Source organism: Nothoprocta perdicaria, unplaced genomic scaffold (assembly GCF_003342845.1).
Source record: "Nothoprocta perdicaria isolate Ctin4 unplaced genomic scaffold, notPer1 scaffold_50, whole genome shotgun sequence".
Classification (NCBI taxonomy): Eukaryota; Metazoa; Chordata; class Aves; order Tinamiformes; family Tinamidae; genus Nothoprocta; species Nothoprocta perdicaria.
Window position 1 is genome coordinate 4,305,530 of NW_020455755.1, and position 17,448 is coordinate 4,322,977.

General features: G+C 37.7%; 1 protein-coding gene across 1 annotated transcript; it reads left to right on the top strand.

The window, feature by feature from the left end:
• The first annotated feature begins 1,276 nt into the window (after nucleotides 1–1,276).
• Nucleotides 1,277–16,453, top strand: TRPV3 (transient receptor potential cation channel subfamily V member 3). The gene is made up of 19 exons (XM_026047769.1): nucleotides 1,277–1,355; nucleotides 1,448–1,562; nucleotides 1,723–1,845; nucleotides 4,851–4,955; nucleotides 6,536–6,619; nucleotides 7,041–7,198; nucleotides 7,947–8,123; nucleotides 8,316–8,456; nucleotides 8,922–9,202; nucleotides 10,439–10,615; nucleotides 10,922–11,080; nucleotides 11,579–11,680; nucleotides 12,059–12,132; nucleotides 12,470–12,635; nucleotides 13,053–13,119; nucleotides 13,499–13,770; nucleotides 14,532–14,644; nucleotides 15,283–15,353; nucleotides 16,228–16,453. The coding sequence occupies exons 3-19, from the start codon at nucleotides 1,727–1,729 to the stop codon at nucleotides 16,320–16,322; spliced, it is 2,361 nt and encodes a 786-aa protein (XP_025903554.1). The 5' UTR covers nucleotides 1,277–1,355; nucleotides 1,448–1,562; nucleotides 1,723–1,726; the 3' UTR covers nucleotides 16,323–16,453.
• Nucleotides 16,454–17,448: the final 995 nt, after the last annotated feature.

The window sequence follows — 17,448 nt, forward strand, 5'->3', positions numbered from 1 at the left end:
ATAAACCACCTCTCTGGTGGCCTGAAGGTAATAATTAACTAGATAACAAGAGTAAAATAGTGACATGGAAAGAAGGCAGTCGGTATCAGCTTATGCAAGCTGCACAACGTATGATTTGACATGCTCTGCACTGTTGCTCTATTTATTTTATATACCATAGATTAGTGCGAGGGGAGATCTCAAGATGATGATGAAAGCAGTTGGTCATTAAACTAATAAGACAGAGAGTGGGAAGAAGCTGATAAGCATTAAAAAAACCACCATCAGCTTCCATGAGATTTGCATAGGTAAAGCTGGAGCAAGAAGTGAGCTCCATAGGCCATTCTGTCGAAAGCCCTGCCTTGCTTTTCACCTGAGCATGCAATTAGTCGTGATTACAAACGAGGAACAGACGCTACCTCACATGGAGCAGGGTGCTGCTTCCGCTGTGCCTGCAGTTATTTGCTTGTACAGACTTGAGATCTCATTTAAAATCGTCTCTCTGTGGCTGTGACAGCACAATCCAGTCTCTCAAGTCCTTATATGCAAAAATGAAGTTTTCCTCTTTCTCCTACCCAAACTGCTTGCTTAAATCACTGGTGGTTCCACGGTCTTTCCTTACATGGTGCAACCTCAGTGCTTCAAAGTTCCATCTCCTAAACCACCTCAGCTGCTCTTAAGCTGTTGGTAAAACCTCTGCTGTGAAAACTGAATGCAAACAGGGCTTAAACCTGCTCTCCTGCAGCTGGCCCATGCAGAAGCATCATGTTGTATCTGCACTGCCCCTGGTTTGAGCTGTTCTGGGTCTATTTCTAGCTATTCTTTCTCTAAAGCCAGTGTTTTTCTGAAAGTATTTATTGCCTGTCTGTCTTCTGCTCAACTTGTAGCTAATTTATGTCGAGTGTCTCATTTATCTCTTCCTCTGGATGGGAAGCATGTCTTTAATGTGCTCGTAAACTGCAGTGTGTTCTTACGGCACTCTGTAAGAAATAAATAGCAGAATTTTGTCAGCTAAACAAGACAGCAGTGTATTTTTTTTCTTTTTTCTTTTTTTTTTTTTTTTTAGCTGTTATTTACTAACTGGTGCAGTATGTCTACAGATATACAGAACTGTATTTTCCAAAGGCATGGACAAAACTGTGTCCTACCTCAAATTATGTATTATACAAGTTTCAGATTTCTTTTCTTTTCTCTTCTTTTTTTTTTTTTAAATAAGCTTCTCCAGGGAAGGGGGTAACTTACAGTATTTCAGATTTCTTCTCTTTTCCTGTTAGCTAGAAAAAATTCCTTCAGACCCCGTACATGTAGTAGCAGATGTTCATGGAATTTACCAGCTTCCTAAAGTGATCTTGGATAACTGAAAACGGATTCCTCAGGTTAACTAAAGAGATTCACAAACTTTGGGACCACTTCAAAAAATCATTTTGCTCTTTTTCCTTAAATAACATACTGTAATTGTGATCTACAGGCTCCCTTCAGTTTAATTTAGGTGCACGCCTGAAGTTATGGATCTCTTGGATTTACGGTGTCTCTCTATGCTGCTTTTGCTAGACTGTAACCTTCTGACCTTGACATGCAAAATGGTATGTGTGTGCTTAACTGAAAAACAAAGAGAGTCAAGATTTGTGTGCTTATGTGTGAAGAGAGTGGGAATAAGCATTTAGTCCCCATAATTCAAACAAACATCAATTTAGGCACCTTCAAATGAACAGTGAGTTGAATAATGAAATCTATCTGCTACAGAGCCATGATTAAAGATAACAACGAAATTATTCCACTAATGGACAAGAAGGCAAATTCGTCAGCTACCCCCCCTTCAAACCAGCCAGAGAAGAAGCCAACTGAAGGCACTCCCACAAAGAAAAGGTAAGACTTCAGCAATAAAACTACCTCCTTCATCTCCTTCAGTAGATATTAGCACTGAAATATCACACCATTTTTTCATGTGGTGCATCTAAATGACATGGGGCCAGAAAATAGTGTGTTTTGCTGCTAGAAAATTGAAGATTATCCTGTATTTTTTGCAGATGTGTGTATAATGTGTTCACTTTAATGGGAACTTAATCCCTGTACCACAGATGATATCCTCGTGCACCAGTCTTAAACTTGTGTCTTATGTCTCCTGGGCTTTCTTAATCCACTCTCCATGTCTGTATAAGCCTACAAGAACATGGTCTAACAACAGTTAGTGTATGGATAGGATAAGGTGGAAAGATCTTTTCAAAAAGATCACGTAACAGGGTACTCTGGCCTTTAAATAAGAGAGAGACTGACCTGGAAAAAGGGAATATCTCAAATTTAGCCTCACATAAGAACACGAGAGAAAATGGGGAGGCAGAGGTGAAATTAAGGGATGAGGACTGGCATACCAGGTGGTTTGAGAAATCCCACTGCAGGCAGAAACCTGAATTCACTCTTTTTCAGGATTTTGCTTAATGCATTTTCTCAACTACTTTATAGAATAAAATATTCATTTTCATGTATAATTTATGGGAGAGAATTATGATGTGGATTAAAGGTTTGTATTTAAAATAAATAGGGAAATAATAATCATTCATGCCTGATAGTTACTGTAGAGTGAGCATGCATTTTCATTCATAAACTTTTAACTCTGTGGCTAATTACAAGCTATTATAGCAATTTTTGAAATTCTCAAGGCTCCAGGAACTGTGGCTGTCCTGACATTTATAATTCTTAATAATCAGAGGAATCACTTTCTACTGAAATGGTCTAATGACTTATTTGAGACCTGCTGCCTGGGTGGCTCAATTTCACCTCTTGTCATTAAGTTCAAAAGAAGCTTTTCATTTGTATCATCACCCAAGTGGTAAAAGGGTGAGACAGGGTGTCTGAGAAACTGGTGATACTTCAGGGTACTTCAAAAGTGCTTCAAAAAGAGGCCATTGCATGGAAGATTCTCTAGTTACAGCAAACACTGCCAAATAATGCCCTTCAGTCACAGGAGCACGTTGAGTTTTGTGGCATCAGGAGCAGTGACCTGGGGGGGCTTTCCCACCTCGTAGCCGAGAGTTCAGGGTGCGGCAAACAACATTCCTGCAATATAAGGAATGATGATCGTGTGGATTCTAATGCAGAGGCTTAACGTGTCCTATTAATTACATGGTTCTCTGCTGCTCTCCTTGTGGTGCTTCCTTTGGGTGCACTGCACCACGAAGCGGCTGGTTCACCTCGGCGGGTGGCATTTTTGACTCGTCAAGCGTGCTGCCAGCACGTATTTGGTGAAGGCCCTTTCCCTTCTGGAAGCCCCTGTTTTTTGGGTGAACTAACAGTGTATAATTAAGCACAGGAAAACTGACAGGCAGGCTGGGAGGAGCGTTGCCAGTGCTGTCAGAGCCTGATTGTGTCTGTGGGCAGGGTCCTTGACAGCAAACACCGTGGCCACGTAAGCACTTGGGCATCTCCTGGCAATTGTCCACTGGTCTTGCATGGCTTTTTATTTATTTTTTTTTCTTTAGCAGTAGTGTCCCCACATCACCAACATGCTGGCATGGGTTAGATAGGCCAGCCTCCAGGATAGGGCCTACTTCATAGCTGCTGTAAATCCATCGAATGCCAAATTCTTCAGCATTTGGGGAGAGCAGGGAGGTCAGCTGGCAGCAACCACTTCCCTTCTGGTGCTGAGTCAGGGGCAGGGGAGATGATGCACAAAGCCTCAAATGTGGCCCTTCTCCGGGCTTTCCAGGGGTTCACTGTGGCCACCAAGAGCTGTTTGCCTGTTGGGACAGATCCTGAATGTTATAGATAGGTAATGCCAAAAAAACCTCAGGATGGACTCATGTTTTTTCCCCACTTTTTAGACTCTCTAACAAATCTGGAACCCAAAGAAGCAGCAGTGCTTTGCATCACCTGTGAATTTGGTGTCTGTAGCTATTAATAATGGCAATGGTCCTGTTTGTCTAGGTTTTGCTCTACTTTAATTCCACTGGATTCTTTGTGGAGCGAGCAGGGTGCAGGTAATAGAAAGGAAGAAATGCCCCACTGTGTAAGCTATGTATATTAGATGAATTTGAAGTATTTTCCAGGTACTCTCTGGAATATTTTAGAAATATGAGATAGATTCTAAACCATAGCAATGGGAGAATCACTGCATTCACCATTTCTTATGTGAAAAGTAAGAATGGTTTAATCATACCTAGTAATGTCAAGCCATTTGCTTTCCCTCCAAACTCCTCAGGCTTTTCAGGGGCTAAATCTTGCTATTTTTCTCATGTTCCCTTTCACTGTGCTATTTCATGTTTCTTTCTTTTCCCTATAAATAGCTATCCATTAGCTGGATATACTTAAAGGTCATGCTCTGACTGACGAGATTACAAATTCAGTCCTGGACAGTGGAAATGTCTTATGTCGTTTAACATGTGACCTTTCCAGCTTTCTGGTTTAGTGTTTATCACTGCTCATGGTCTTGGAATGACCCTTCTTGCTGGTCCCCATCTGGACATATTTGGGCTAAAATACAGTAGATCAAAAAGCATCTGTATGTGTGTATGTGTGTATGGCTGCTTGATAAATGGCTAGGGTTGCTATTTGCACAGAGGTTGGATGGATGCAAGGTTGTTTTTAGACTGCTGGGGTGACTGCTTAGACATGTCAGGATCCAATGCCACATCTCCTAAAATTATCTCAGGATCTTTTGCCTATCTGCCAGCACAGAAGTGCTGGGCATGATGACTGAGGCTGAAATTCCCCCAGGGAAAAGTAGATAAGCCTCAGTTCCAGAATCTTATTAGATAGATGCCAGGAAATATAAAATTTCAAGCTTGTCCAAGACATGTGTGTGTATTGCTTTGTATGTTTTATGGTGGTTTGCCTTTTTTACTAACAATTTTTTTTTAATGCAATGTGTTCAACAGTTCACACTTTTTTCTAGAGATTGATGGTTTTGAAAGCAATGCAACTCCAAATAATACATCTCCTCCTGTGTTTTCAAAACCTATGGATTCAAATATACGTCCATGGTAAGTTACAGATGCACTTGCAATCGTCTTACCGCAGATATAGCTACTTTCTAAGCATTTACTCTTCATTTCTTACTATATTTCAGAGCTATAATTTCAGGTGGGTTTCATAGTTCTTGGTTATATTAGAGAGAACTCTGGATGCCAAATGACTTATCTTTATATATTGCTGTCAATTACTCCAAATAAATTAGGCCTCAAACTTGAATAAATTGAAAACAATACTTTATATATACAAATATATATATATTTTTTCCTTAGTTCCCTTTTTGTGATAGGGTAGGAAGAAATCTGCTTATTCATTTGTGTATTTTCTGCTGCTAAACTAGCACGCAGCTCACAGCTTAATTTAACCAGCCCTCTCTTCTCAGCTGTGTGCCAGCATCCTCTCTGCTCATCAGCAATCAAATAATAGGAAGATGCTGAGTATACTTAAAGACAGAAATTTATATTCAGTGAACACAGAAAAATTATGACTGGGAAGAATGCACTTAATTGCAAAAAGGTTGAGAGGTACTAAAGGCCAACAATTATAAATAAGGAAAATATGCTTCAAATCTAGCCTAAGTCCAGAAGGGCCAAATATTTTTCTCTTTGTGTTTGGTCAACTAAATGGAATTAGTTGACAATCCTGTTTAGGTTTCAGGGAAGTATCCAAATATTTTCCTCTCATTCGCAGCCAGACTCGCACGCCACACATGCGCATTGTCACCAGGTTCCTCGTGGTTTTCTGCAGAGAAGTGTTGGACTGAATAAGAATGGGTTCTGAGCTACCAGCCTTGTTTCAAAGGCAGGGACATATCTGCAGAGCAGTGCAGAATCTCTGCATTATTGTCCATTGATTGTTTTGTAATTTTGCACTAATAGCTTAATCTCCTATGTCATGGGCCAAACGATGTCCATAAAACAAACATTATAGGAAACGAAAATACAAGTAAGAAAAATTACCATCAATTCATTTTAAAGTCAGATCTGTGTTCCAAAATGTCTGGAAAAAGGTTTAAAGTAATTCCAAAATATCAATCTGATTGGATTTTGGGGGGATTTATTACCTAAATATGTGTTTAGGGCCCACCTTTCAATTTCTTTTGACTGAAGCTTCCATTCAAGATAACTGCACAATCCTCTTTTGTTACCTACAGTGTGCTATACAGTAAAACTTTAGGTATATCCTTTTTGTTAAGTGTTTGTAACCCATGCACAGTAACTTCTTTAATATTTATTTTGTGGTAGATGACAAATTCAGCATGCAAAAAGGAAGAACATAACCTTTGTATTCAGGATGATGCATAAGAAGAAGTGAACTTGGAGGGAAAAAAGAAAATTCAGGATCTGTAATGAAATAACACAAATACACAAAATAAGTTGCTTTCATAATGATTTTTAACATAAAGTCCCATGATTCTTCTCATTTTTACCACTTATTTTAAAATACACAACGGAAATAAAGTGATGGAATTAAATATGTCAGATTATTTTGGGCTCTACTGTAGATGCTGCTTCCTAAAATCGACTGTTTCTTCATGCAGTTTGCCAGAATGTCTGCCTGCGTTAGCACTCATCCTTTTCTGTAATTTCAGTGCATCTGGAAATGGAGATGATGTGGATTCCCCACAGTCTCTTCAGGACGATGTGACTGAATATAGCCCTAACGTGGAGAGTTGGTGAGTGATGACATGGAGTATTTCTTAGTGCATTTTCTTTTTATTAGGATGGGTATTACTGTCTTTTTGTTTATTTTTTAACCTGCCATTATTTAGAAATAAGGAGGTATATATGTATCTATTTCTGAGCTTTCAGTAATTAAGAAATCATACAAGCATCAGGATTACTTAGCTTTTGTATTAGAAAAATGTACGAAGTGATGAAAATGCAGGAAAATCATGGGAAAAATAACACTTTTTATAAAAATCTTTTAATTCCATAAACTTTGAGAATCCATGGCTGATTACAGAAACTTGTTACTTGAAGTATCTTGAAAGTATAGTGTGGTGCAACTAATTCCATTTCTTTTTCCTCTTCTCTTACCTAGCAAATAAAACACAGTAAATTGACTTGTCTATTTCCTTATTTTTGATAATTCAGCACTAACATATCACAAGGACCTGAGCGGACTAGAGCCCGGAAGCAATTGAAAGCATATATATTTACGGCAGTATCTGAGGGGAATTTAGAAGAACTGCAGTGTCTGCTTGCAGAGCTGAAGGAAAGATTGAACTCATGTACAAACGTGACTGCGCCAGGTAAGCTGCAGAGTTGCCTAAAGGAAGATTCTTGCCTCTTGTAACAGCAGATATAGTCTAAAACTGGTAAATATCACCATACAAGAGCTACTTGCCTGCCAGTATGAAGTCAAATGGCTGTAGTTTAATGTATGTCACATGTAGACTTTCATTTAGAGGTGAGAAGATATCCAAAAAAGCTACCTGCCTGCAGCCTCTGGGCAACACTGGAGAGCATTTCTCCTCTATTTGTGATGCACCAAGGGTGCATCTGTGTCAGATTCCTGCTGCCGTACCCAAAGTAGCCTTCTGCAGCATGAGACCCAAAGCTGGCGTGCCTGTTCAAACCGCAGCTGCTTTAATTGCAGTAAACAGTTTAATTGCAGTAACAGAACTTGCAATGTGCAGCCTGCAAGAACAGGAAGATAAGGTGGAAACAGCTTTGCTCTCTGGCCTTTCTGCCAGGGAAAAGGCTTAAAGAGGGCTTTGCATTTGTCTGGAGTTGACAGGGCAGTGAGATATCAGGAAGAGGAAAGTCTAGTTTACTGGTGAGCTTATTCATGAGTACCTGTCTCTGAATAAATGGTCTTTCCACGTAAGCATAGCTCAAATAAGGCGTGAATAGGGTGCAATAATTATTTGGTAAATAGTTTATACACATATATTTCACACAGGTTCCACCCACGATAAACAAAAGGTGGGATTTTTTTCATCTGCTCCATAAATAAAGAAGCCTACCATGATTTAATCTCAAAATTCACTCTTGCAGATTATCTGATGAAAAAATTCACAGCTTCAGATACTGGTAAAACTTGTTTGATGAAAGCTCTCCTGAACATCAACCAAAACACAAATGAGGTAGTGAATATGCTACTGTCCTTTGCAGAAGAAAATGGCATTTTGGAGAGGTTCATCAATGCAGCATACACAGAAGATAATTATAAAGGTATTGCTATCTGACACCTATTTCAGGTATAGGGTCAAATGTATCATCCTTTGCTTTTCTCAAGAATTCTATGGTTTACAATTTTTTAATCTATTTTTATTCAGTATTGCTGGTGCTCTCTGTTATGAAACATCAGAGTGCTCAATGCTGTACAGAGAGCTGACGTTTTAAATATTGTATCTGTTGTTTCAGGTCAGACAGCTCTAAGTATTGCCATTGAAAGAAGACAATCTGAAATCACTCAGATCCTTATAGAAAAAGGAGCTGATGTCAATGCTCACGCCCAGGGAGTTTTCTTTAATCCCAAGCATAAGCATGAAGGTTTTTATTTTGGTAAGTGAAAGCACAATCCCTTTGAAAAAATTGGAAAGGAGCGAACAAACAAGATCCAATCAAAGAGGGGACGAGTGCAGATCATAATTGTAGCTAAAGATAGATTAAGAAGCTCACTCACAAAACACAATAATGACACAATACTTCTGTGTGTTTTTTTTAACTTAATTATAAGTAGAAGGAACTTGCCAGAAGGCAATGAAATGCAAATACTCAGAAATGATTATAAAACAATTACTTTTAAATGTTGAATGATAAGCAAAATGTAACAAATTTGAGTTTGAACATTTTTCTTCAAATAATGCTTTCATTTAGTTTAAGCTTTTCTATAAACCAAGAGCTAAATTCTATATAACAATATAGTTAAGGCCTATTAACATATTAAAGTTATTTAAAATAGTCCCTCTTTTGTAATGTGATTTGAAATAAGCTGTGAGCACTTGCTGTGTTTTGCAATTTTTGTAGGTGAAACTGCCCTGGCATTAGCTGCATGTACCAATCAACCTGACATAATTCAGCTGTTAATGGACAACACCAGGACTAACATTGCTTCTCAGGATTCCAGAGGAAACAATATCCTGCATGCACTGGTTACCGTGGCAGAAGACTTTAAAACCCAGAATGACTTTGTAATCAGAATGTATGATATGATTTTGCTTAAAAGTAAAAACAGAAATTTGGAAACGGCAAAGAATAAGGAGGGCTTGACACCGCTACAGTTAGCTGCAAAAACTGGGAAACTGGAGGTGGGTTTTATTTCAGTAATGTCTAAGAGAAACTGAATACAGCAAGGGAGTCTAGACCAACTATGTACTTGGACTTTAGCCTGCTCTGATAGGTAGTTTTCCATGCTGATTATGCAGTACCAAAAATCAGTAGTGTTGATGAATCAATTTTATTTAAAATGCAAGCAGATATTTCTATTGTGATGTTGCTCCTGCGTTTCAAAGTTCTCTCTAACAACCTCCTCCTTGATTTAGAAACAGCCTTGCAAACCAGTCTGTTGCCCAGAGGTAGGTTCTGGAGAAGGAGGTGAAGACACTTTGGGTTAAATGTGGTCACAGTAACAAGGAAATGGGACAAATTTGCCAGGTTCAAGACACTTTGCTTGGTGTTTTGGGGCTGGTAGCATTGCCCCATACTAAGCTGTGATTGCTTTCTGTCCTGCAAAGGAGAAATGAGCCTGACCAGCACTGTGTGCTTCTCCACGTGACCAAGAAGTGATTTGCTCACAGTACCAATCTTGCTATCATGCTGAGTGACTGTTTCAGTATTTTGTGCTTCATACCTGCTTCCTGTTGGGCAAAGAAATAAGAACACCTTTGCTGAGAGCTTAGCAACAGGATGAAATCTATTTTCAACCTTTCCAAGGAGAATGTGTAATTTTAGCCAAGAATTTTAACTTCTGGAAGCTGATAATAATAGTATGGCTTTAAAGATTAAAATAAGATTTGCTTTTATGCAAATATTTTTTTCTTTTTTTACTTTTTGGTATATTGTACTGGTATATAAAAAGTGAAAGAAGTGAAAAGGGAATGTTTGCTGAGCTTTAAAATCTAAACAAATAATTACATATTTTTGTTTAAAACTTTTTTTAAGCTAATCATTTATTCTCTCAAGATCTCCCAGAGACATTTTTAGAACAAGATTTAGCTCAGAAATATTACATTTATTACGTTACACTTCTACAATTATAGAACCTATGAATAATTCCAGAAGACTCTCCAGAAATGTTGCACTGCTATTGCATTTGGCCCTCAGAAAACATGTGGTTCTATGGTGATAAATAACTGAAAACAGCTTTTTGTTGCTACTTGTTAATTAAGTTGTTGGGGGGGGGGGGGGGGGAAGAACCTTTGTTAATTAAGTTAACAGAAAATGAAATAGCCATAACGTGCAGATTTTGGCAAGGATGTGCACGCTCTCTCCTTTCCCATGAAGAGGAATGCATCTGCTTACCACTGATCTTTTTAATGTTTTAGATTCTGAAATACATCCTCAGCAGAGAGATAAAGGACAAGCCTAACAGGAGCCTCTCAAGAAAATTCACAGACTGGGCTTATGGTCCTGTTCAGTCTTCCCTTTACGATCTGACAGAACTAGATACCACCACAGACAATTCAGTCCTGGAAATCATAGTCTATAATACAGATATTGGTGTAAGTTGCTTATTATTAAAATCTCTCTATATTTTCTAGCATGGTATTTGTTAAATACTCCAATAAAACTTCTGTAGGAGGCCAGACCAAAAGTTTGCATTACAGTTTTAGCTCAATTATGCCTCACTAGAGTTTGGCAGTTTATTGCAGTGCGAATTGCAGTAGACCAACTATGTTTTGCCATTTCAGAATTTGACATATGTACTGGAGCATAGATTTGTTTCTGAATGATAAAATGCATGCCTGAAGTTGTCCCAATTTCCTTACAAGTGACAAGTTCAAACACTTGTTTGGTTTCTTCTACAGAATCGTCACGAAATGCTGACTTTGGAGCCTCTGAATTCCCTTCTGAGAATGAAATGGAAGAAGTTTGCACGAAGGATGTTTTTCATGTCATGTTGCTTTTATTTCCTGTACAATGTAACGCTAACATTAGTTTCCTACCACAGGCCTAGTGAAGATGCAGTGAGTACAGCACTTACAGTCAACCAAATTGCCTCTTTGCAATACAATAATACATTCTGATCCATATTTAACATGTTGGTGAATTGAAAAAGCAAAACCAGATGTTAGAATATCTGACTATTGTGAGACCAAGTTTTCCTACATTGGATCTATGTATGTGGAAGGAAGGAGATCAGTAATAAAGGAAATAATTTCCTTTGTATCTTTCAAAACCCTTCCAAAAGTACCTTTATACAAAGAGAGGTAGTTAAATTTATAAAAGCACGAGGAGTTTTTTTTCTTTTGCTTAATTTCTAGCAAACTAAGAGAAAAAGCTTTTGTTTCAAATATGTGTGTTGTGGATCTGATCCTGCAAATCTTCCATGAAGAAAACTTTGAATGAAATGGAAGAAATTGGGTACCCAGGGGGCTACACACATAAGACTTGCTATTATTTTGCCCTTCACCTTTCAGATACTGAACTCAATCTTTCCTGTCTGTTTTGGACATGTCTTGCAGGCCCCACCTTATCCATTAGCATTAACACGTGGCAGGGGATGGCTGCAGCTATCAGGACAGGTGATGGTTATGTTAGGAGCAGTATTTTTAGCCATAAAAGAGGTAAGCATTTTAAATAACAAATGCATATCAAAACATGTAAAGAACTTTTCTGGATCTGTGACCTCATTGCTCTCTGTCAGTTCTAGAATGTCTAGAAGTCTTTGGCACAATGCATCACCCCTTCTGAATGACCCCAGATATATGTCTGAATAGAATTGTAACTCTTAAAATATTGCCAGAGATGACTGAAGCTCAATCTCATGTTCTGCTTTATAAACTTCTGTTGAAGAATTTCTGAAGTTGCAGCACTAGGAAAAGATAACTGTTTTTTCAAAATCAATTCATTTAAGGTGGATTAAATATATGTATTATCTATCTATCTATCTAATCCCTGGTTTCTCATTGCTCTCTCTGTATTTTATTTTTCTGTCTACCTAGAGTATAACCATCTTCCTGCTCAGGCCTTCAGATCTGCAGTCCATTCTCTCTGATGCCTGGTTCCACTTTGCATTGTAAGTGTGGCTAGCATATGTTTGCTCTTTTATATACAATACGTTGCATCTCTTTATCCCCTTGTCAGAAAGAATGTACGTACAGCTGTAGTAGATACTCACTTTTAAGAGCTAAAACACTTAGAAAAGCTAAAAATGGGATCATACTATGTTAATATACTTAAATTTTCTCTACTTATCTATGTTATTGTTAAATTAAAGTTCATAGGAGAGAATGGAATGAAATATCAAATTAGAAGTGAAGCAAAAGAAAAGAATCCTTGTTTTCAGAGTTTTCCATTGTTGTTGGTTTTGTGCTAGTACATTCCTTTTACATAATGTGTTTGTTTTTTAACAGTTTTATACAAGCTATGCTTGTGATCTTCTCTGTCTTTTTGTACTTGTTTTCCTACAAAGAACACCTTGTGTGTCTTGTTTTGGCAATGGCCCTAGGATGGGCCAACATGCTCTATTTCACCAGAGGTTTCCAGTCCATGGGAATTTACAGTGTTATGATTCAAAAGGCAAGTATATATGTTTTTTTACTTCCCTTGTTATGATGTTTATTTGTTTATATAAGTCCAAGCATGAATGTTCATCAATTTGGATGTGTTTTGTAGTTTACATTGAAAATTCTTTTTTTAGTCAGCAGAGTGCACTATTTAATGCACTTCAATGGCAGAAGCAAGCTTTATTTTTTTAAATTAACAACATTGTATTAAACATGCAAATCAGTTGCATTTTTGTTTTGTTTTTTTTTCTCATATAATAGAACTATACTGTATAATTGCAGCATCCTCTGCGATGCCACTATTGTGCACTGTTATACTCACTCTTGGAAGTGCACAGTCATCCCAGGCTGTCAGTCATATTCTGAAAAATCAGACCTATGGCTAGTTCTCTAATATTTATCTCTGATAAATATTTACTTTAATTTTCAGGTCATCCTTCAAGATGTGATTAAGTTTTTAGTTGTCTATATCGTGTTTTTGCTGGGATTTGGCGTAGGTAAATATTACTGGAGAAAAGCACTGATGCTTTCTGTGAGTAAACATTTTGGCATTATTATGAATAAGAACCCTATTGTCATGATGAGAGCCCATGTTGGGGTTTCTGCTGGATATTAAAAAGCCAGGTTTAGCGTTTTTAACTCTGTCTAGAGACTATCTGAACAGATAAGTAATTCGGCTCTTGTTCAATTGTCCACAGCTTCCTTTGCACATGGGCTCTTCTTTCTTCATCTTGCCCATCTGCCCTTTAGCTGCTGCTGTGCATGTTGCTGGGGCTGTAGCTCCTTGCTTGGCAGTGCGTTTTGATATCTTTAGGATAAAATACAACGTATGCATAAAACAGTATTGACATCAAATTTTTCTTTTTTCCCCCTCAGCTCTTGCTGCTTTGATTGAAACTTGCCCAGATGGCGGTGAGTGCCATTCCAACAACAGTCTGGGCCCTGTTCTGATGGATCTTTTCAAGCTCACCCTAGGACTGGGAGATCTGGAGATCCAAGAGAATTCCAAGTATCCAGTGCTGTTTCTCCTTCTCCTCATAACTTATGTTGTGTTGACTTTTGTTCTTCTCTTGAACATGCTTATTGCATTAATGGGAGAGACTGTAGAAGATATTTCTAAGGAGAGTGAGCACATTTGGAAACTCCAGGTTTGTTTGCTTAGTGATGTAGAAATGCACTGGCCAAAATCTTCTGAGCTTTACCTTTACACTTACCACATGGATAGATGGGATTATGTATATGGATGCAAATAAGGGAGATTACTTAATTGTAGTACTGGTGTAATCTGGTAACTCTGGAATTGGTAGCTATTCTAAAGATAAATTGGGGCTTAGATTTACCACCTCATGCACAGTCATGCCCACACCTTTATGACATCCCCCTTGATATGGCACCAGAAAGGTGTGTGTTAAGATCTGCCCCAATAACGGTAACATACTGCATTCTGGAGCTGCTTCTGTTCAATTTGCACAATGCCCGAGTTCACTCCCATTGAAGTTATTCCAAATATTCCAAGTATTCCAAGCTGCCAGAGAAGGCGCAGTCAGAATTAAGAGTTGCTTTGTGTGCTTGGCAGCATCCAGCTACAGGACATACATACATCCCTGGGACAAAGCATTGCATGACAGTGTTATTGTCTGTAGAAACAAGAAACTTTCTTGTTTCATCTCTGCATATGTCTCCTGAAATGGGCCTAATTAGAGGAAACTGCAGCCTTCCTACTTGTGCATGCTAAATAACAAGCGGTATGAGCTAATATTTGCTGCTGTTGATGTCGGTGTAGATTACACACGATGAGTGGAGCTATGACATGTTATGATGAAACATGGAGCCTGAAAACTGTGTGCTGCGAAATCAGGCAAGTTTGAATGTGGTTAGCTATAGTTGCATTACTTCTTGTTGTTAACAGAGAGCCAGGACCATTTTGGAATTTGAAAAATTCTTACCACGGTTTTGGAGGAAAAAATTCCAGTTGGGAGAACGGTGTAAAGTGGCTGAAAATGACAGCAGGGTGTGCTTAAGGTAAAGTAGTGATACAATATTTTGTTACTGTTTTTTTTTCCAACTTATTTCTGTTAAAAGCCTCTTCAAAGCTTCTCTATACATACCTTCTGCTTTTAATGCTTAGATTTTATATGAAGAAATGGTAAATATATTGTATGAAATTCTGATTAGGGTCTTTTAGTTGTGATCAATGGTTAAAAAGAAGGAAAAAACTATTTTGGGGGCAGGAAATAGATTTTCTTCAACTTCATCTATGTTTTTGATGTATGAATACCAAGTCTTAGCCAGTAGACATTGCTTCATTGTAATCTCCTTTGAATATTAGTTTAAAAGAAATTATAATTGACTGCTAATTGATATGATTAGCATATTGAAAAAATGTTGCCCTGCTGTTTTCTGAGAAACTCATATATGTACTCTTAATTTTAAGCTTGTGCTCATAATGTGTGAAATCATTAAATAGTCTGAGCATTATTCTCTTCCACATACCATACATAATATTGCAAAAGACATTCATCCTTTTAGTAGTAGCAAAGCAGGTATTGGTGGTAAACCATGACAATTCCAAGAGGAATGAGGAAATCTAAGGGGAGGCATGGCTGGGTAGCTGGAAGATAATGCATTCTAATAATACACTTTATATACAATACAAACAGAATTAACGAAGTGAAGTGGAATGAGTGGAAAACGCATGTTTCATTCATTAATGAAGACCCAGGGCCAACAGGTACTGTTGAATTTTACACCACTGTTTTTGTAAAACTTTTTTTTTTTTAATTTTTAAATACTGTAATATTTTTGTTTGCTTTAAAATATAAACTCAAAATCTGGATCTTCAGCCACTCTCTTTACTGCTAGAGAAACCGGTGACTAGTATGATGGGGGCGTAAACTTATTTTTAGTTATTTGGAGAGAAGGTTGCTCTCTAATTCTTATAAGTTGTGTTGCAGCTCCTAAATGTCGTGCTTTTTTTCTTTGCTGTTATTCATTTTTCTCCAAGCAGTTATGTTTGATTGAAGAGTTACATTCTCTTATGGTATTTTCAGGTGTAAACCTGAATAACTTTTCAACAGAGGGAAAAGAGTACTTGTCATTATAACATTGTCTTACTCCTTGCGTAGTCATATAAATCCTTGCAAAATTTGGCAGGAAGTCACGCTGACTCTACCCAATACTTTGCTGTGTTTTAGCTTGGAAGATTCATGTTTACATTTTGTGATACATATTAGATGACAAATTGTCCCTTGGGAATGTTAACCAGGAAATTCCAGATTCCCTCTGCTGACACTGTTGAAAGTATGATACAGAAATGACCTAACATGGGGGCATCAGATGTCCTTCTGGCAGCCAGCCTCAAGTTACCATAGGAGTGTATGAGGATCAGAGAGATTAACTTAGAAGTTGTTCTCTAGTCAATTAGTACCTACAATTCTTAATAGAATGATCTCATTAATAGCTGAAAGGGGCAGATAGAAAAGCTTCTGTATGAGATATGGTGGTAAACTGGCAATTCATTGTTTTAGACAAATGCATTTGTTTTTTAAGCTTGATCTTGCAGTTTCTGCCATATCCTGTTTTGTTTCTAATGCATTTTTTTGCAGATCCAAGTAAAGATCAAGATAATTCAAGAACTAACAGCAAAAACACCCTGAATACCTTTGACGAAATGGATGATTTGCCTGAAACTTCTGTTTAGCTGCACACTGTTTCTGTTTCGTTGCACGTCAGCATTAGGAGCTGATGTTGGAATCTTTGCTGATATTTCAGACAGCTGCAACCAGCTGTGACACAAACACGATCTGGTAACTTCAACCCATGAAATCAGGGCAGCTAAGCTGAAATGGACTATTTCACTGGTTCGGATTTGGAGGGGAAACACTGTTGTCGAGGTGTGTGTGACACTACTCAAACTTGGCTCCAGACTTTGCACTGTTTGAAAGAGTCCAGTGTGAGACACTCCTTCCTCTTTTGGAAAATTAAGATTTTTGGTCTAGTCCACTGATTTGGAATCTCTAACTAATGAGGGATAATATACTGAAAAAGGGAGTTCTTGCTGTGGAGAAAAGAAGGGCATTTCAATTTTGAGTAATACCAAGTGAAATACGTTATTTTGAAATGTGTTCTAAATACAGTTGAACCTTTCATATTAACTGTCAGTGTTATTGGGGGCTTGATCTAGCAAGCTGAAGAAAGCCTCAAGTGAAAAGACTCCCCCTTCAATTCTCATTAGCTTTGCTGATCTGTTTTCTTGTGGATAAATTATCGGATATAATGAGTTTACTGGTTTTGCTTATTCTGGAGGGTATATGTACATGCCTTGCTATAAAATAATAGGGAAGAAACATAATTCATTTGATGAAGAATACTTTTGAGTTTGTTCAAATCACAGGGACTTTAATTTTGCCGTCCCTACTTGGATTTTCCATGCTGTTGCATCGTCTTGCATGGAAAGTGTTACCACATCTGAAGTTCTTCAGGTTTAAGTAAATTAACCTCTACAATCAACTACTTCACAAATATTGGAAGTCAGTATTTTTTTCCAAGGAATCAAAACAAGTTAAATGCAATACAATTACAGATCTTTTAAGCTTTTTTATTATTATTCAACGGATTGTGTAATGCATTTCTATAGCATTTTTTACTTCATTATCTGTGATGACCTAGGATTATGATGTATGTTTTTAGTTTTCTATTTTATTTATGTATATGGAAAAAGAAATCTGTTCTGTAGACTTTCAGCCTTCAGTTAATATAGTATGTGTCTTAACTGTCGTAGGTTTTCATCTAATGTATTGATTTGGTGCCTGTTTTAAAGGTGCTAT